The following is a 19,834-nucleotide window of genomic DNA, read 5'->3' as shown; positions in this document are numbered from 1 at the left end:
GCACCGCGGTGCCACCATCTCCCCGCGGCCCGGCTCTCACGCACTCGCTCGGGTGTTTCCGTCCCCCGCGCTCGGGTGTTTCCGGCCGCCCCGCTCCGGCCGCGCTCGGGTGTTTCCGGCCTCCCGCCGAGCCGTGCCCATGTCGGACGCGCTCTCCGCCGCCGCCGGCTGCCGCTGCGAGCCCCCGGCCGGCGACACCGCGCCCCGGGGCCCCGCAGGTACGGGCCGGGCCGGGCTGGGCTGGGCTGGGCTGGCCAGGGCAGGGCAGGGCAGGGGGCAGCCCGGCGGCTTGTATTTGCTGGGCTAACTAACACGGAGCCGACTGTCCCCCGTGTTACGGGGAGAGTTTCCTCTCCGTGGTGGGCTCGCTCGTTTCTGCCGTAGGAGCCGTGCAGGGGCGGCAGCTCCTCCCTGCGGGGGCAGCGCGGTCCCGCTGCGGACAGCGACGGCCCGGGTGCCGAGCGGAGAGCGGCGCGCTGCGGGCTCTGCGCCGCTCCCCTGCCGCTCGGGCGCCCGGAGCTGCAGCCGGAGTTGCTCCCGGTGCAGCGGGAAGAGCGAGCACTGATGGAGGTGTGTGCTTTCCCCGGTGACAGAGGGCCCGTGTAGCCGGGAGCCGGGCTGTGTGCTGCGTGCCCCCGGGCTGGAGCTGGCTCCTTCCCGCCCTGACTCCTGGGAATGGCCAGGAGCGGCTCCGAGGGGCATCAGCAACCTGCAAAAGCTGGAACTTGTCCGTGTCCTGTTCACTGCCTTAGCGCCATCGGAAGGCAGGGCTGTGGATGCACTGTGTACCGCAGTCGTATGGGACAGAGCTTTCCCCGTGTCCAGGAGACTTGGGGAAGAGCAGGAGCCATGGTCCTTTTAGCCCCGACCTAGGAATTTCCATCTCGTCAGTGCCCTTTGTGAACTGCTGCACGATTGCTTTTTCCAGGGCTTTGTCAGCTCAGCTTTACATGATGAAATTTGGCCTTGTTCTGTCCTTCTAAAGCTAGGATTAGTAGTTCCTGAATGAACCCTGCTTCTGAGAATGGCTTTACATCAAAAACATGCGAAGGTTTTTGTTCTCCCTTTCCTAGGGTTGAGTCCATTAAAAATCTTTGTTCCACAAGGTTCTAGATACAGCTCATAACACGAAAAACTGGTTGGCTCAGGTCTTTGTCCCACAGCTGTGTGACCTTGTCAGTGTCTGAGTGCTGGCTGCAGGGTTTTTTTCCCTGTTAGTGTATTATAAACACCAACATTTATTTCACCTTCTCTTGCTATATTCTGTTTGTTGCTAGAAAATGAAGACTCAGCCCAAAAGACAGACCCTGCAGATCAGCTAGTTGATTCTTTGGAGTCCAGTACTTCACAGAGCGGGTAGGAAAACCTTTTTGTGTGTTGTGGCCCACATGCATGACAGTCTGTTTCACTCCTGTGACCTCTTCTGTATGGCAGTTTGTTCTGTGCAGGTAAAAAGAAGGGCCTGGAGACTGAATTGTCTGCTTTGGGACAGTATATACCAGAATCAGTATGGGAGGGCCTGTTCTTACAGGCTTTAAGGTTGTTTTAAAGCTTGTGAAATGTAGTTCATGGCTCAGCTATTCAAATCACAGAGTCATTCAGCTTGAAATGAACCCTGTGTGGTTTTATAATCCATTATAACAGCTAGTACATTTTCAGGGGGACATTTTCTATATCCTATCTGGAGGATAATTTAATAATTGAGCATGCCTACTGTCTGTAAATCTGGCAGAAGCTGTACCAGAAAATACCTTTTACTATTTTCTTGACAACATTTTGGCTTTTTTCTTCATTGTTTGCTTTCTGTATCTCTCCATTAATCCTGCTGACCCTGTTATCAGATGTTTGGCTTGTTGGTACCGGCTGGGCATGTGGTGTTTGTGGCCAAATAATTTAACTGGCTACAAGCATTAACACTATGCAGTGCAGTTTCATTTGCCATTATACATTTGTTGCACAGGATACAATTTCAGAAATGTGTAAGTTAATTACAGTAGGTAAAGCACAGCTTCATTAAAAAAATGCAAAAATCCAGGAAAAAAAGAACCCACATCAAACCACCCTTCTTACCAAAACAGCAGTTTGATGCCATCTTGGTTTGATGCTGCTGACATCTCTATCAGACTTCCTGACTATAAATGAGTTCTTCCATCTTTTTATTATATCCTCTAATTTTCTTTAAAGAGATTAATGCAGACCACGAGCAAAATAGCCAAAGCAGATGATAGATACTTGTGGATATTACCTATTAAATTTGTCTTAATGTAGATCTTTTTTGAAAGGGATGGGGATGGTCCAAAAGGTTTGTGTGAGAAGGACTCAGCTGAACTGTGTCTTTGTAAGTCTGCCTGTAAAGCTGTGTAGCTCTTTCTAATCTTTCAGTGAGACTCTTAGGTATCAATGATATGTATCTAGAGGAAAAAATTCCCAGCCTGTAGGCTCCTGTGTTGATGGAGAGCTTTTAGAGCAGATGTGTGCACCTATGGTAGCAAATGACCAAATAGCCCATCTAGGTGTGTTCATGCAACAGCTAAACTGAAATGCAAATAGGCTAGAAAATGATAGCATAGAAGTACAAGAATTCTTCCTTTAAAAAGTTGTTCCCACCGAGTATCCTTCTTATCTCATCCATCTGCTGCCATTTTGTGAACCTGCTATTCATCTTGAGTCGTTCTTACAGACCTTCTGGTCTATCATGCCAATTGTAGGAGAGGAAATCACACTGTTGAGAGAATATAAGTAAAAAATGGCTTTGTTTCTGGATAAATTCTGTAGTGCCGTAGGAGTAACAATTTGAAAACAAAAGCCACATTTGCCCTGTTCAAGTCTTCTCTGTGGATGCAGAATGTGTCAGGACACTTTTCTGGCATCTGAGTTCATTTAGGATTATAAGTCTACCTATAGACAACGTGCAGTCATTTTAAAAATATAATTTAGAAGAAAACACTCAACAGAGAATAAATGCCAGAGATGTTTCATTTCTTGCCCATTCTTTTCCTGCTGTGTACCATTCTTATTGTTTTAGCATGTCCATTTTCTTTTGTTACAGTGCAGTACTCAGACCTCTTTGCTTAAGTTGTTGTGCTGCCCATTGTATGTCTTACTGCTTGCTTATCTGTGGGGTGTATTTGGACATGGCAGAGAGACACTTGGGTGCTCCCTGTATCTGTTGGGATTGCTAGTAGGAAAGGCATAACGGGCCACTTAAATAGATAGCATTTTCAGGATGGCTGTCAAAATTGTTCTAAATTCTTTCACTGATCCAGTTGACCTCTGAGGCAGTATGCAGATGCCATGCAGTAGCTGGCATAAAAATTGTCCTTTCTTGGGCAGAAAAGTTGCTACTGATGTCTGTCCTTAGTGTAGTGTCAGTGAGCCAACATGCTGTGGGTGAGTGCAGTGAATTTCTGCCATCTAAAGGATGGTAAATATGGAGTATCCCACAGAAGTTGCTCCCCCTGGCTCACATGGAAAGTAATCATGCAGACATGGCAGGATTGGGGTGGGCAGGGGGTCTTTGTCCAGTTGGCAGGTGCTGACCACAGAAGCTTGTTCCTTCAGCTCATTTGAATTTGAGTTCCAGAGCAGTGATTCTTCTGCTGGCTGTGCCCTGGGTGCAAGTGCTGAATTGTACTGCTCTCTTCCTCCAAAAGGTCACAGGCTGGGGTGCACCTGAGTGCCGACACAACAGAGCATTCGAAGGAAGAAATTGGCACTCTGGGGGACCAGAACGTGGCTGTACTAGAAGAGAAGCTGCCTGACCAAATCCAATCTCTCAAAAAGGTAGATGGATGTTTCTTGTGTCTGAGAATGAAGACAGAAGTGCAGCAACAGTTCTCCTACTCTACTACTGTGCTTGCCACTGTGGGACTGAGGTTCTAAGGGTTGTGTTAAGATAAAAGTAGTATTAACATAGATTCAGTTATGTTTTTTCCTGTACATTAGAGGCAGATAAATGATATTAGTCTAATTTGCAAAATCCCTCTTGTGTCCTCAGCTAGTCCTTGCTTCCTTGCTCACCGAGGCTTCAAGGTAATTGTCACCTTCTGCTCTTATCTGGTGCTTCTGGAAATTCCATTCTTGTGGATTTATGCAAGAGGGAACTGAAATCCCTTGTTTGTTATTGTGAGCAGCAAATTTGTTTGCCCTACAGATAGAGTCAGGGAAACCTGTACAAGTGACACCAAGTTCAGGACCAGTGAGTTTGCATATATGAGAAGAGAGTGAACCAGATGGATTTGTAACTAGGAGGCAGCAATGGCAGTTTGATTGTGGTTGTAGTCTAGATGCACACAGAGCTGAAAGGCTCTCCCTAGAGAGATTGTTTGATGCAAATTTTTTCCAAGAATAGTTGGCTAAATCTATAAGGCTGCTGCTTTGTTGAGAGGTGACAATTAACTCTCATGCAAGTACACAAATGTGCCTGCCCAGGACTCCCTGGGAGACCAAGGGAAGTGAAATTTGTGCCACTGATGCAACATTTGACTTCAGAGTTCATGACTTTGGTGCATTGGGTAAAACAAATGCTGAGTGGTGTCTCAGAGCTAGCCTACACTAATAATAGAAGCTTGTGCAGGTCTGACTTAGTTTCATAAAGAAGCCTGAGTTACTAATGAGTTGTTTCAAATCTAGGCAGAGACTTTTTAACAGGTGGTCTTTGTGACAATGTTTTTTATGTGCTTTGTGCAGGAAGCTGTTCGATTAACTAGCTACCATGTACCTCAGGGAGTAGGGGATATAGTCATGATTCAGTCAGATCACACTGGTGCTGTGGATATCCTTTCAGCTGAGCTGGAGACTGCAGACCTCCTTGGGGAGCAGAGAAAAGGTGAGTCCTGAAGACAGAACTTTTGTTTGGGTATTTTTTAAGTCAGCCCACCCTGACTAGAAGAGCAGAGACTATCCTGGAGATACTTCTAAATCCTGCTGGAAATTTGGGCTCCTGGCTAGTAAGTGGAAAAACTTCACATCTGGGGCTTTTGGGAGCAGGCTCCAGAATGCAGGCCCCTTACCAGAAATAGCTTCACTGTTTTCAGGTAATAGTTTGTCAGTAGTGAAAAGTGATACAAGCCTGTGAACTTCTCCCTTGTCTCAGCTCAGCCTCCACCTCTGGCTGCACCCACCATGTGGACCACTGAGAAGATGAAGGAATTCAAAGCCAAGATGGGGAAGGAGAAGAATGGCCGGATGGTGGTGAAGCGAGGCGAGGTGGTGACAGTCCGAGTGCCAACCCATCCTGACGGGAAATGCATTTGCTGGGAGTTTGCTACGGATGACTACGACATTGGGTTTGGAGTCTATTTTGACTGGACCACAGTTACTAGCACTGCCATTACTGTTCAGGTCAGTGAATCCAGTGATGAGGAGGATGAAGATGAGGACGAGGAAATCGAAGGTTAGTGCAGATCTTACAAAGGTTAATTTGTGTTGCTTGTTGCCATGCTCCTGAGTGTATCTGTGAGATACTACAATTTCCATCTACTTTGTTTAGTCAGCCCATTTGCTATCTCTGCAGCCTACTGAGTTCTTGGTTAGAGTGATAAGAAAGCATTTGGCCCTTCCTGCTTCAGCATATGTCAATGGCTGTCCTCTCCAAGAGCATTCTTAGAATTGAACACATGGAAAAATAAAACCAGAATTCGCTCAGTGGATTTCTAGATGATAAAAAGGTTAAAGTCTGAAATTTTAACCTGACTGTTTTTGTTAGATTCTCAGACTGAGAAATTTCTGGTGGTGAGTGGAGGCAAGAAGATTTTGTTTTGGGGTGTTGGTTTTTCTGGGGTTTTGTTTGTTTGGGTTTTTGTTTGTTTGTTTGTTTTTGTTTGTTTTGGTTTTTGCTGTCTTTTGGGGGGGGTGGTGTTTTTTTGTTGTTGTTTGTTTGGGGGGGATTTCTTGTTTTTTTTGTTTTTTTCTTGTTTTCTTTTTTCCCCATTACATCAGTAGCTCCTTCTGACTGTATTTGAAATGTTTGCTACCTATGTCACTGTACTTGGGAAACACACAGTAACGTTGCCTGTTCTGTGGCTTGAGTGTATGTGTGACCAGTGTAGCTGGGAGGTTCATGTCTGAATTTTGCAGGCCCTGTAGGCAGGGGTAGGTTCCTTTATGAGGAATCCTCTTGGAGAAGTGAATTGAGAACATAGACACTATGAGGTAACAGCTAAGAGCTTTCCTGCCTCTCTTTGCTTCAATTCTATATCACAGGACTGCTGTTGCATGTATGAAAGCAGTAAGGTGTCTAAGCTAAAAAAGAGAGGAGATTGGGCTGTGGGCTAGTAAATTCTGTCCCATCAGTATTCCCAAGAGAACTGGTTCTTGGTATGACCTTTGTTATTTTGTTATGATAAGGAAGGCTGGACTCTGTGGGAATTATTTGCAGAAAGGTTGGAGGAGATGCTCTGAGTAATGCTATCACCGTTAGCCTTCCATATAGCTGCATGTCTGTGTTGTGTTCTGGTCTTGTTGGTCTTTTTCTGGATCGTGAGGTGGTTCTGCCCTACTTACTTGTCTCTTCTCTGCCATTCAGGCCTGTCCCCTGTGGGTGATGTGGAGCGGGGTTCCAAAAGCTACCTGCGGAACCGCTATGGAGAGGTGATGCCCGTGTACCGCAGGAACAGCCATCGGGAGGTACAGGCAGGCAGCCACGAGTACCCGGGCGAGGGCATCTACCTGCTGAAGTTTGATAACTCCTACTCTCTGCTCCGCAATAAGACTCTGTTCTTTCATGTCTACTACACTAGCTGAAGAAGAGGGAAGGGCAAGGATGGCAGGCAGGTGATGGTGAGTGTAGCAGGCTGCCACCCAGCCCTGGTACTGCCTGATGGGCACTGCTGCGTGACAGAACCACGGCGCCGTTCTGCCAGCTCTCCTTTGGACACGAACTGGTTTCTCCTCACATCCTTCTTCCCCACTGTCTCAGGGGAGAAAGGTAGTTGTGACTGCCTGGTTGTTCCCAGGCAGCTGCTCTTTCTCTAAAACTTTGGGAGGCCTGCTCCATCAGGCATTGGGCTGGGCCTTCAAGTCAATGCTGGCAATTGCCCAGAAGCCGCGTTCAGGTGGTTGTGGTTCTGATCTGTTGTGCTGGTACAAAATGAAGTGAAAATAATGTTACTGTTTTGTGAATAACTTTTCCAACTCTCCTGCTGCATCTGCATCGCTAGAGGGCAGCTGTTAGCTTCAGTGAGCCAGAAGCACAGCTGGCTTGTCACTTAGCCAGGGTAACCCCATCACCTACCATCGCTACAGTCACCAGCAGTCAGTGCTTCCTTCACTCACACGAGTGGCTGGGAGTGCAGCTGGCCAGCAGCAGCCCATGCTGCAGTGGCTTGGCAGTGCTGCAACAGGTGGGCCCCAAATAGCAGTCACAGCTCATGTTTGGACAGGGGGTGGGAGCAGGGTGCACACCTCATAGTCCGAAGGAAGGCTTTTCTACAGATTAAGAATTGAATGTTATATCTGTTGATTGTAGGCATATGTAGATGATTAAACCTTCAGTGATTACCAGAAGTTTTTTCTGTATTCCAGATGTGAAGCAGAGGACGTTACTTACTGCCATGCTGAATGAATACAAAATGGTTGGAATACAACCAATAAATATACAGGAAATGTTTCTTAGTAGCAGGATGTTGGTTCAGTGGTATTGCAACCATATGTAGCAAGGAAAAGGCTCCCAGAGAAATGCAGTTTGTCAGCTGCTATTGCTGTTGCAAAGGTACTGTTAGGAAGTTGCTTGGCATGTTTTGGTGACTAGTGATGGTATTAGTTACCACCTTCTGCTTAAGTAGTGGCTGAGTTTAAAAGGAGAAGTTAATCCATCAGAGATGAATTTTCAAACATGTTTATTTGTAACTGTTGTTTATTTTAATACTTTTAACTTGAAATCGTTCTCTTTTCTAAGAATACTGCTGTATTTACATTTTGATACCTCTTTGCAGAGACACAAAATGACTTTCCATGGTGATACTAGAAAAGTTCTGAGTTTTATTTTTAAATTCTCCAGATAAAGCACCTCTACTTGGTCCATTCCTTCTATTGAGAGGAAACAATGGACAGAATTATTTGGGGTAGTTAAAGCCAAAGATTTTGCTCTCATAGGAGGGCTGCCTATTTCCTATTAAGGGTATATTGTAATGCTGTACAATTTGCTCTATATTCAAGCTTACTTTGAAGTATCTCTGCTTACTGATTTGCTGCTCCAGAGCACTTAGTAGGTCAAAATGGTAAGAGAGGAAGCAGGTCATTTTACAATAGAGCAGCCCAAGCTGGGAGCAGGAGGAGTGGAAATTGGAAGAGCCCTACTTGGAGCACAGTGGCTTTCTGGGGGAGTGGGCAAGGAGCAGAGTTGTTGCTGCTTTGGGCCCTGAGAAGGGGAGAAAACAGCCACCTATCTCAAAAGAGAGAGTGTATTCACCAGGGTGCAGAGCTGCTTTATTCAAGCAGGTTGAGCACAGGGAGACAGAACAGTAGGGCTTGGTATCTGTCAGAGCAAGATGCTCTTTCAGGTAGCAGCTTGGAGAGGGCTATTCCTTCCTTTAACCTCTCATGGATGAAATGAAGAACCATCCTATGGCCTTTCTACAGCACTTGAATCAGGCCTGAGCAATTTAGCTAAGGTGTTTGGGTTTTTTTCATCCTTTGTCTATCAAGTTCCTAGATATTGCTGATGGAGTGACACACTTCACTTCTAACAGAGAAGCAGTAGTATGTTTGCTGATATAAAACATCAATTTAACAATATTTCATGGTTGGTGTATTTTGTACAGACTAGGGAATGAGAGGCTGGAGAGCAGCACTGCAGAAAGGGACCAGGGGCCCTGGTTGATGGCAAGTTGAACCTGAGCCAGCAGTGCCCTGGCAGCCAGGAGGGCCAGCCCTGCCCTGGGGTGCATCAGGCACAGCATCACCAGCCAGGCAAGGGAGGGGATTGTCCTGCTCTGCTCTGCACTGGGGCAGCCTCACCTCCAGTGCTGGGGGCAGTTCTGGGTGCCACAATATAAAAAAGACATTAAGCCATTAAAGACCATCCAAAGGAGGGCCACAAGGATGGTGGAGGGTCTGGAGGGGAAGCCATAGGAGGAGTGGCTGAGGTCACTTGGTCTATTCAGGCTGGAGAAGAGGAGACTGAGGGGAGACCTCATTGCAGTTACAGCTTCCTCATGAGAGGCAGGCACTGATCTCTTCAATCTTGTGACCAGTGACAGGACTCAAGGAAATGGCCTGAAGCTGAGTCAGGGGAGGTTTAGGATGGGTATATGGAAAAAGTTTTTCACCCAGATGGTGGTTGAGCACTGGAACAGGCTCCCCAGGGAAGTGATCACAGCATCAAGCCTGACAGAGTTCAGTGTTTGGACAACACTCTCAAGCACATGTCCTGATTGTTGGGGTGTCCTGAGACAGGAGCTGGACTCAATGATCATGATGGACCTCTTCCAACTCAACATACTCTATGATTCTATGAACCTTTTTTACCAAGTCACTGGAAAACACCTTAAAACTATTTATGATCACACAGAAAACACTATGGGCCAATGCCAGGAGAAAAGTTGCACGTAAAATACAGAAGTTGGTCATGTCCCAGAGTAATAAGATGAGCCAAATACATGTGTGGCCAATGCCAGGGTTCTTCAGGCTGTTCTCCAGCCTCTGGGAAAACATGGTGGTGTTGAAACTCAGTGGTGAAGTTCTGCAGGACTGTTGAAGGAAATAAAAAATAGGAATTATATTTTTCTTAGAGGTTTCACTAGGTTGTTCCTTACATTATTTTTTATGTTGTTAATTTGGAAAAAATACTTTTGTTCATCACTCAATGCTTGTCAGGGAAGTGTTTTTGTAAAAGTGGGTATAAGCTTAAGCCAACTTGTGAACTCCAAATTGTCCAAATTCCAAGTTTATGGAATTTCACTTAGATCCATTACCCAAAAGACTGCATAGATAGAATCTTACAGTAGAGGATTAGACTAATAATTTTCTTCAAACAGATGATGTAGGAAGTAAAAGATACCAACAACAGGGAAAGGGCGAGTTTATTTAGTAAATTCTTTAACAGCACAAGCCAGTCTCTGAAAATAAGGTCAGTGCTGGAATTAACTGTCCCAAATTGTCAGGAGATGGGACTATACTTCTTTTTCAGCTTCAGTGGGTCTTACAAGATAGAGGGAGAAGGGTCTGTAGCCTTACAAATTATGGTCTATCCATCTGATACACACAATAATTCACATTCAGACAGAAATTTCAGAAATTCTCAAAAATCTTCTGGCTCTTCAGGCCTTTAGACTCAGAAAAATAACTGGTTTTAAGAAATGAGGTTTTTTTCATGGGCTGTTTTATAAAAATAAACAAACATTCCATTAAAAGCTTATTGAAACTGTCATTGCTAATAAAATCTGAATTATTGAAACTTCTAGAAACACTCTAAACACAGTAACAGTTTCATTGTATTTTCGACAACTCTTCATAGCCATATAGTAAAGTATTTCCTTAAAAAGCTGATAACCACATCCAGCAGTAGCAGTTGAGTATTATGAAGGCAGTTCTGCAGCTCAGGCCACCTGAGTTACTCATCACACTCTGCAATTGACAGTATCCTTTCATAATTTCATAATATAATTTCATAACATCCTTTCTGGTTTAAAGGAGAGTTGGGTTAAAAAAGCAAATCACAAGCAAATATGTTTGGGGATTTTATTCCCCCACCCGTTTTAAAGTATTGGTTTGTGAATAACGAAAGTTGCAGATTAAAAATGTGACAAAGAGATTAATGAAGCATCAGTCAGATGGCAGGCATCAGTCCACACACATATGGTACAAAATACCTGGACAGACAAGGCCTGTGAAGCAGGGCTGTGCCAGGACCATCAGAAAGGATGGTGGCATGGCTGCAGTGTGCGACTCCTGCAGCGTATGGAGTACAGTACACCTGGGCTCAGGAGGCACTGCATGCAGCAGGAACTGGAGCATGCCCAGCTCTCCCCACATGTTCTAAAGGCTGCTCTCATCCTCCACTCAGGTCAGTGCAGTGATCCAGGTGTAACCCATCTCCTGCACACACACAGCAACACAGGTACAGCACCCCAGCACATGTAACCTGTTTCCCACACAACCCTGCAGGTACAGCAGCCTGGTCTAGTTGAAGGTGTCCCTGCCTAAGGGAAAGCAGTTGGAACTTGATGATATATAAGGTCCTCTTCCAATCCAAACCATTCTATGATTTTATGAGTAAATGTGACAATAATTTAACAAGACATTATGGCAAGGTATACTTAGCTGTTCACTGCATAGAGGACAGGGTCAGAAAAAACTGTCAGTGAGACCCTCTGCTGAGTCATGAGGTTCAGAAAGGACCTCCTTATTTTTTAAACTCCTTTCTTAAGGGAAATTTAGGTGTGTCTGGATCCAGACTTAGTCCCAGACTTGGCCAGCAATTTACATCTAAAGGATTATGTGCACAGTCAATCTTGTATCTCAGCTGAGATTTCAGTTTTGTATGCTATTAAGCACTTGGTGACAATTCCTGAGCAAGGGATCTCTCAGCCTCAAGAAGTTAACCCTAAGAGGCATCCTTAGTTGAGTGGAGATCCTGGGGTACAGCCTCCTGCCATGCAGGAGAGGGTAAAGAGGCCCTGGACTGTCCACTAGTTAGAGTAAGATGATTGACTTACAGTCATATTTCCATACAGGCTGTATTCTGGGTTTCCTTGTGCCCAACTGGCCCTAAGCTGATGAGCAAAACTTATGGCCCTTAACTACTGTGTTCTTATCTGTCTTCTCAGAGTCCAGCTTGAGCCAGATACAGTCCTCCTGCCCACCACTGGTGGCTGGCTATTGCTCAAGCAGAAGTGGGAGGGGAGAGCACACTGTCACCTGAGGCACTAAAGAGAAGAAGATGGAATAGACCCTTCAGTGTGACCACAATGTCAGCATTGTTGGTCCTTGGCTGTGAGATCTGCAGAACCCTGTGTGTGTGTGCTGGTTAACATGTGATGTACTATTTGGCACCTACTCCACTTTCTAATTAGGATTTATTTATGTTGAAGGGAACTCTGACCTGTATGTACATGAGATATTCCAGAATTATGGATCCTCAGCTGCACAGCTTGTTGCATGCTAGTGGGTTATCTCCATTTAAAACTATACTGTGGTTTTGATCACAAAACTTGCCTTACAACCAGTTTTGATCACTTGCTGACACATAGATAGTATGTCCCAGTTTTCAAGCCATTAGTTAATGGTTTTTGTTAAGATAAATTGCACTGTAGATGGCAAACCTATTATTCAGTTCTTGCTTTCTGAAATGTGGACCAATCTTTAATAAGGCTGGGGTCACTCTTTTGGAACTGTGCCCATCTACCTGGTCTCATTGACCTGAGCCCAAAAGCAGCATTGAATGTGGAATGTCATCCCAATGAGTATGTGCCCAGCCTGCAAATGCAGCCTGCCCACAGACAGGCCTGCTGCAGTGGAACTGAAAGTATTTGGTGTGGGTTGTTTCACTGCTTAAGTTTCCCAGAAGTATGGTATCTTTTATGAACACAAGATAGTTTTAGGAACATTTAATCTTCAGGAAAGCTTCACAGTTGTACAGAATAATTCCTCTTTTTGTTTATTTTCTTATATTTCCACATTATACAAGTATATTGTTTCTCAGGTATTCAACTAGCATTCATTATCAAAGTGACAACTTCTTTTTGGAAGGATACACAGTTTTTATTAGTTCTCTGATAAATAGCTTGGCTAGTGGCTAGTGATTAACAGCAGCCATTCCTGTTCAATATCAAACCCATAGTTGTTTCAAAGAAATAATCTTATTTTGCATGTGTATTTTTTTCAGTTTGGTACATTTCCTGGATTTGTATTCAATCTTGCTAGCTGGCTTAGGCATTTATGGAAATCCTTCTTATTTAAATAGAGATCTTTGGTATTAGACCTTGGGTCAAAAAAGAAAAATAAAGTTTAAATGCAGTTGCACTTCAGAGAGGGAAATTAATCCTCAGGAAAGCAAATTTTTTTTGTTTCTGTGGAAGGAAGATTTCAAATAGGTTTTTAATTTATGTTTCCTTTCCCTCTAAATTGCCTCTAGAAATTCAGAAAGCTAAATCAAGAAAGAAGCTTCTTTTGCATTTTGGGTTTGCTTTTGTGAAAGCACAAAATTGTTTTCCATTTTGTTTTGAATATAATTTAGGTCTAAATAAAATTTACATGTTCAGTCAGAGATATATCCTTTAGCAAAGGACCTGTATAAAAATTACCTTGGATAAGTGTTTAGTTATAATAATGGTATTAATCTGTTGGACATTTTTCATGTGAGAGAAGGTAATAAGCTCTTCATTGTTTCCTCTTTTTTGCTTTAGGTGTAATGTAGCAGCAGAAGTTTAAAATGTATGTGTTTTATTGAGAACAGAGAGTTAAAATTGCTTACATCAAGGACCACTACTGGTACTGCTTACATTTGCTCAGACCCTTTGGAGGCCTGTAATGCATGTTCTCTGGAAGGGTTACTGGTGTCAGACACAGGCTTGTAGCAAATGAATGCTTGAGACCCATTTAATATGCACAAACAAGTAAGATGAAGATGTGTTGAGAGGAAGAGCTTAGCTACCCAACTTCAGGTGCTAGGAAAGTCAGGTTACTATGCACTGAGTCTAGAAGGCAGCCACATGCCTTTCTTTGTGGCTTACCCAGTCAGCTTATCTCCTTGTACCTGTGTGTGCACGTAACCTCCATCCATGGCCTGCACTGGGTCACCTACTGTGGAGCTGGACCTGGTGAGGTGAATTTGAGGTAAATCTAGCTGCTGAAAGATTTTGTTGTTCTTGTGGGGAATTAGGGGAGAGAATGAATCCCTAAATGAGTTCACTTTCATCCCCACTGCTTATACTCTTCCTTCTTGTCTCACTACCCCTATTAAAGCCACTCTACAGAGGATTTATCACAAGGTGCCTTAGGAACAAACAGCATGTCTGAAATGAGAACCATAGGTGTCATTAATACAAGAGATTTCTTCTTATTTCTCTGCCCATTTGGGTAGGGGGTCCTTGCTAAGGTCAGGCAGGGAGAGCCCCTCTAGGCTGTTCCTGGAGATCTAGTCTGTTCATAGACCACCTTGTTGCTGTAAGATGAGTAGTACAATGGTATTTGAATTTCCTGGTGCCATACATTCTTTGCCTTCATATGCTGCTGTCAGATGTCTAGGAACACTAGAGGACTGCTCCTTTTGATATGCTGACACTAAACCCAAGGACCATAGGAACACTAGATAGACATAGAAGAGTGTTTCTTATGGCCATTCATAATTTTCTCTAAAAAGAGTGTTGAAATCCAGAGTTGTGAGTGTTGTGTGCTTATGCATATTGAGTGTGGATGAAAGACCAAAGCAACAAGTTTTTTGTTTAGGGTTTTTTAATATCTACAAGTGTAAAAGAAAAAAGCATTTCTCCTTTTCTCATATCTGGGAAAATATTGGATGTGATAGTATCATGTAGATGAATGAAGATTTCACAACTGGCAGAATGAAAAACTGGGAACTGATTGTGTTAAATACAATGCTAATTAGACTGTGAAAGAAAGCAGGAGTTTAGCAGGAGTCAAAGTGCTACGGCATTTATCTAAACAAGTTGATTTTCAGTAAACACCAATTAAGTAAAGTTTTAAAAGGTACATAAAACACCAGACTTCAAATGTATATTACAAGGAGGAGAGTGTTCTGGGGGGATAGTCCACATTTGCCTGGAGAGAGTATCTGGCTACTTATTCCAAAACTGTGGTGCTCTTGCAGCTGAAGGTGCATCAGTACCGGTGGATGTTGGATCTGAGTCCCCTTGACTTTTCTGGGTTCCATTCTGGATTTTACATGTTGCTTTCTCAGAATCATCATACATTAAATGTAGCCTTTATTGGGAAAGGAGAGAGGAAGACTTTTTGATCCATCAGTGAGGGTTATCTGTTTTAAACCCATCTTCCTTTGGGCAAGAAGCAGGATGCCAGCTGCAAAATTCAGAGCTAAGAAGACCTTGCCAAGTAATGACCTTGATGTTTAGGAGCCATGTTAGGAAATGATAAATAGCTGGAGATGGCCTCCCTGCAACCTCCAAGATGCCCTGGGGACAGCTCTCCTCAGAGGGAAGCAGGCTGCTTTCCACTCACAGCTCCAAACCATTAGCACTTTCAATGGGGAGCACCGTGTAGCTTGTCATAACTTTTTCAGACCTATGTTCTTGTGAACTGTGATGGTTGTTTGTCAGTCCTTACCTCTGTGATGTGAATATTTTTGATGTCCTGTGATTTCAAAATTGAGTTCTCAGCGCCAGCTGTTTGCTTTCCATGTGCTCACCAAGAGGTGAATTTTAAATACAGAAGAGGATATTTTAACAAAATGTGTCACTGGACTCTTTCTGAAGGGCACGTATGAAGGCTATATTTATAGTGTGCTTGCATTCCTTCTACAATTGGTTTGTATTGTTTGTATTTGATGTGTTGTGGTTGATTTGTAATAATATATTGGAACTCACTCCCTTTAAATAAACTTCACTATGCAACCAAGAACTTTGTCTTCTGTTTAAAGCAAGTGAATATCTTGATATGAAAAATTCAACTACAGACCTTCCAACAAAACAAGAATGCAGTTAGTTTTAGGAGCAAAGAAGAAGCAAATATGCAAAATATACTTTGCAGTGTACAGGAGATTCTGATGCAAACAGATAGGAAAATGCTCTGTTATCAGCTCATGATGATGATGGTTCCAGCCAGGAAATCTTTTGTCTCTTAAAATGACTCACTGGAATATTTTTCTTGAGATTGTACTGAATGCTTGAGGAATTGGAGAGGAACAAGCTCATATAATGGACATAGGTAGAGTTTGAATACTTTACCCTCCAGTTTTTCATACTGGTACTTGTCACCTCCATTTGCAGAGATCCCCTAGCTCCTTTGTTACTTCAGCTTTCAGTCTGGAGGATTTAGAAACATCTCTTGATTACCAGATACTCATTAAATTGTCTACAGAAAAGTGTTTGCCCTTCACAGCTCCTCACAGCTGCTTTGCCCCTCAGCTTTATCATACTACAGAGGTTCTATTTACATGTCCTGAGAGAAGCACTTGCTGGTCAAAATGAGGAATGATGGCTGTAGCAGGAGTCATCTTTTCTCACCTATCTCATTTCAAGTTTGGTAGGACAAGTGCTGCAGAGGTTCAATTCTCTGTTCTAGTCCCTTGGAACACTTTTATAAACTAATTGATGGGCAGGAGCAATCATAAACCAAGCTGATTCAAAGGATAGATGATTCTGCTAAGTTAAAGATGTTTCATTGCATTTTAAGACCACCAAAGAGAAACAGTGCTACAGGTACTTTATTATGATGCACTCACGATACATCCTTGTGCTTGGCTTGGGTGTACGGCCAAGGGGAAAACTAAGGAAAACAGTGGGGATGCAGGGAAGTGATGCAAAATTTCACATTAGTTCTTCCCATCTCTGGAAGTTCCACCCCCACTCTGCCACTCCCCTTCCCCCTTCTCTAACTTTTGTGCATGGGCTGCAGCAGAAACACTGATCATGAGGTGCACTGTGAAGGCCTTGCAGCAGGCTTTGTTGCCTCTGCCAGGGAAGTGGCTCTTCCCTGTTTCAGGTGAATAGGGAGAATATTGTAGTTTGGCTGCTGAAGTCCTGTCACTGCTTTTAGTAGTCCTTGATTATCAAGAGCAGTTTTAAGCTTAGCAGAGCTACTCATTGTTATACAGGTGGTATCAGTTACCCAGTGGAGCCTCTAGTAACACACGCGCACACACACACACGTCATTACTGTTTAAGGAATATCTGCCACCATCCTAGCTTCAATATGAGCCCTGACTGCAGAGTAAGAGAAGCAAGGTTCACACCTGCTCTTTTTCATGAAGGCTACAAGAAATGTGTACAGATACCATCATTTAGGAATTGGAAAGCAAATTTTCCCTCTCTGGAAAGGGTCATGTGGCTTGGGCTATAGAAATGGTGACTGTCTGGAACACGAGTTCTTTGAGGAGCGGCTGAGGGAGCTGGGGTTGTTCTAGGCTGCAGAAAATAAGACTCAGGGAAGACTTATCACTCTCTACAACTACCTGAAAGGAGGTTGTAGGCAAGTAGGAATTGGCCTCCTCACCCAGGCAGCCAGTGACAGGACAAGAGGACATAATCTCAAGCTGTGCCAGGGCAGGTTTAGGTTGGACATTAGAAGGAATTTCTTCACAGAAAGGGTGATTATATACTGGAATGGACTGCACGGGGAGGCAGTGGAGTCACCATCCTTGGAGCTGTCTAAGGAAGGACTGGGTGTGTAGTGCCCATGTCTAGTTTACATGCTGAAGTTCGGTCATTGGCTGTTCTCGACGATCTCAGAGGTCTTTTCCAACCAAATTCTGTGATTCTACAGAGCCTGATTTGGTACGAGGCAAGGCTGGTCCCGGCTTCGGAAGGCCTGAGCAGCGGGCCCTACTGCCCTGACCGCCTCCCGGCTTGGCAGGGCTAGCGCCGGCCGGGCCCCTAGCGGGAACGGCCGGGCCCCGGGCGCTCCCACCGCGGGCAGGGCGGGTCCGGCCGGGCCCCTCCGCAGCTGTGGGGCCGGGCCGGGCCGGGGGATGCCGGGGCCGCCCCCGCTGCGCCGCGCTGCTTAAATTGCGGCCCCGGCGGCCCGGCCCGCTCACCAGGGGCCATGCTGCGCGCCCGCCGCCGGGGCCGGCCGGGGCCCGGGGGCAGCGCCCGGCAAGGCAGCCTCGCCTTCTACGTGTTGTGGGCTCTGCGGGAGCCGCCGCGGCGGCTCGGCAGGTGCGGCCCGGCCCCGCCCCGGCGCTGTGCGGATGCGGCCGGGCCCTGTCGGGGTTGGGCTCCCCACGCCGTGCCTTGGCCCGCTCTGGAAACGCCGCTGCCCGCGTCGCTGCGCTGCTCCAGCCCCTGGCGGCTCTCCCTTCCCACGGGTTATCTCCTTCCCTGCATCCTTGCATGGTTTCATCTTTAAATGACACAAGCCCTCTCCTTTCACCCTTCCCTGGCATAAAAGTGTTTTCAGAAGTTTTCATATACTTTTTCACCTTTTATTTTACTCCTCGGTTACTATTTCTCGGTTTTCTTCCCTCCCCTTTGCAGCCATTCCAGCCAGATGGGTTTCCAGGCTTGGCTGCCCCTGCCATTGCCAAAGCAGCTGGTGGTGTTCGGGCTGGGCGACTGGAGCTGTTACTCTGCGGACACGAGCATCGCCGTGGATGTGCTGGTGTCCCAAGGCATTGCCCCACAGCGGGTCGGCACGCTGGAGCCCACCCGCAGGTCACAGCAGGAGCTGCCAGGGTGTCAGGAGGGGCATCCTAGAAAAGCTTTCTGATCTCTGGTGCTGCCCGGTTCTGCTGCTGTTACCCAAATCCTGCTGGTCCTCCACCATGGTGTTTTTCTCTAGTGGTGGTTCCTTCTGGCTGCTTTCAGGGCTGGATCTCTTTTGGCTGTGGGCAGTTATCATCTAGTATGGGAGCAGGAATTTTGTCCTGGTCAGTGTCACTTGTGGGCTGAAAATCCATGGTCCCTTGTGCAGGTCTCTGGTGTGGGAAGGTGACTGGAGAACAGATCTTTTCATGGCCTCGTTGAAAGAGATGGACAAAGGCAACCCTGTGAGGCTTGTTCTGACTGTCAGTGGACAGGTAAAAGAACTGACACTCCTCTCTTCCTGTCCCGGGTCCCAAATGTCACTTCTCAGCCCCAGAATCTCCTTTTTTGCTCTCCTTTTCCTTCTCTGCTACTCCAAAGTAGAGGTGACAAACTTGAATCTGTTAATGCATGTCTGTGCTGAGCCTGAAAGCTCTGTGATGCTCCAGGCCTATCCTCTGAACACAGTTTTGCCAGAACACCTTGTGTGTGGCAGGAGACGGGCAGCCAACAGCTGTTTACTTCCAGTCTCGCTCTCTCCTGAGTCTTTGGCACTTACATAGTTGTTTTACCTTGAGCTGAAGCCACTGGATTTAGCATCTTACAGTGCCTGGCTTTTCTTTTACTTGCTTGTTTTGTTGGTGTGGGAGATGAAAGGCAGGTTATTCATTGCAGGGAATCTGTCCCTTGCAAGACATGATTTTGGTCATCCTTTCTGTGGATGGAGGATAACGTGCTAAGGGTTCTGTTGCTGTTTCTGTTGCAGCTGCTCCGAGGTGTCTCCAGCAGTACACCTGTCCATCCCTTCCTTGTACCAGAGACCAGCCAGTCACCAGTGCTTCCAGCAGATGATAGGACCCTTGGCCAGGACCTGGAGGATCCTACTGAGGTATGGGTATTTTGGAGTCACCTTGTTATTTCACTTTTTTCTTAGTATATTTTCCCTCACCAGTAGCAATTCAGTTCATGTCTAGCTGAAACATTTGCTGCCATTTTTTTGGTGGAGATATGGATAAGCAAGTTCTGGAGCCAAAGTTTCTCTTGTGCTGAAGAAAGATATATTTTCCATTGAAATGCCTTTTTAAATGTTGAATGTAGTAATCCTTGGTGGGATGGTCAACCAGCCCCTTCATTCCTAGTACAGATAGGCTTTTTGCCCTTCCATGTTTTAGCTGTGCCCAGCAGCCAGCAGTCTGAAAGCACACAGCAGCAGATAGCTGCACTGCTCAGCATCTGTTTGGCAGCTAATACTGATGGCATGTTCACCCTTAAAGCTCAATGGGAAGATGAGCCTAAACACAGCTACCACATCTCTGGCCCAGTAAGATGCAATTCACAGTAGCCTCAGGTATCTTTCTTTGGGGCTGATTTGGCTGGGGCTCATGTCACAGGTTAAGAGTCAGAGCTCAGAGGTGGCTGCCAGAGCATCCAGGCCTGTGAAGAAGGACATCCGGCCA

At 45.4% G+C, this 19,834-nt stretch overlaps 1 protein-coding gene across 1 annotated transcript; it reads left to right on the top strand.

Moving 5' to 3' along the window:
• The first annotated feature begins 19 nt into the window (after positions 1–19).
• On the top strand, positions 20–15,537 carry TMED8 (transmembrane p24 trafficking protein family member 8). Its single transcript, XM_036384754.2, has 6 exons — positions 20–218; positions 1,278–1,356; positions 3,654–3,783; positions 4,690–4,828; positions 5,096–5,395; positions 6,527–15,537. Exons 1-6 carry the CDS (start codon positions 140–142, stop codon positions 6,742–6,744), a joined length of 945 nt encoding a protein of 314 aa, XP_036240647.1. The 5' UTR covers positions 20–139; the 3' UTR covers positions 6,745–15,537.
• Positions 15,538–19,834: the final 4,297 nt, after the last annotated feature.

This window comes from Molothrus ater, chromosome 6, assembly GCF_012460135.2.
Source record: "Molothrus ater isolate BHLD 08-10-18 breed brown headed cowbird chromosome 6, BPBGC_Mater_1.1, whole genome shotgun sequence".
NCBI lineage: Eukaryota > Metazoa > Chordata > Aves > Passeriformes > Icteridae > Molothrus > Molothrus ater.
Note: the sequence above shows the minus strand (reverse complement) of the source record. Positions and strands in the feature narration are given on the sequence as shown.

Bases quoted from the DNA above. Each gene is read 5' to 3' on its own strand.
- TMED8 (XM_036384754.2), top strand. From the start codon at position 140: ATGTCGGACGCGCTCTCCGCCGCCGCCGGCTGCCGCTGCGAGCCCCCG. The intron at 3,784-4,689 runs GTAGATGGATGT...TGCTTTGTGCAG, and splicing joins AAATCCAATCTCTCAAAAAG to GAAGCTGTTCGATTAACTAG. The intron at 4,829-5,095 runs GTGAGTCCTGAA...CCCTTGTCTCAG, and splicing joins CCTTGGGGAGCAGAGAAAAG to CTCAGCCTCCACCTCTGGCT.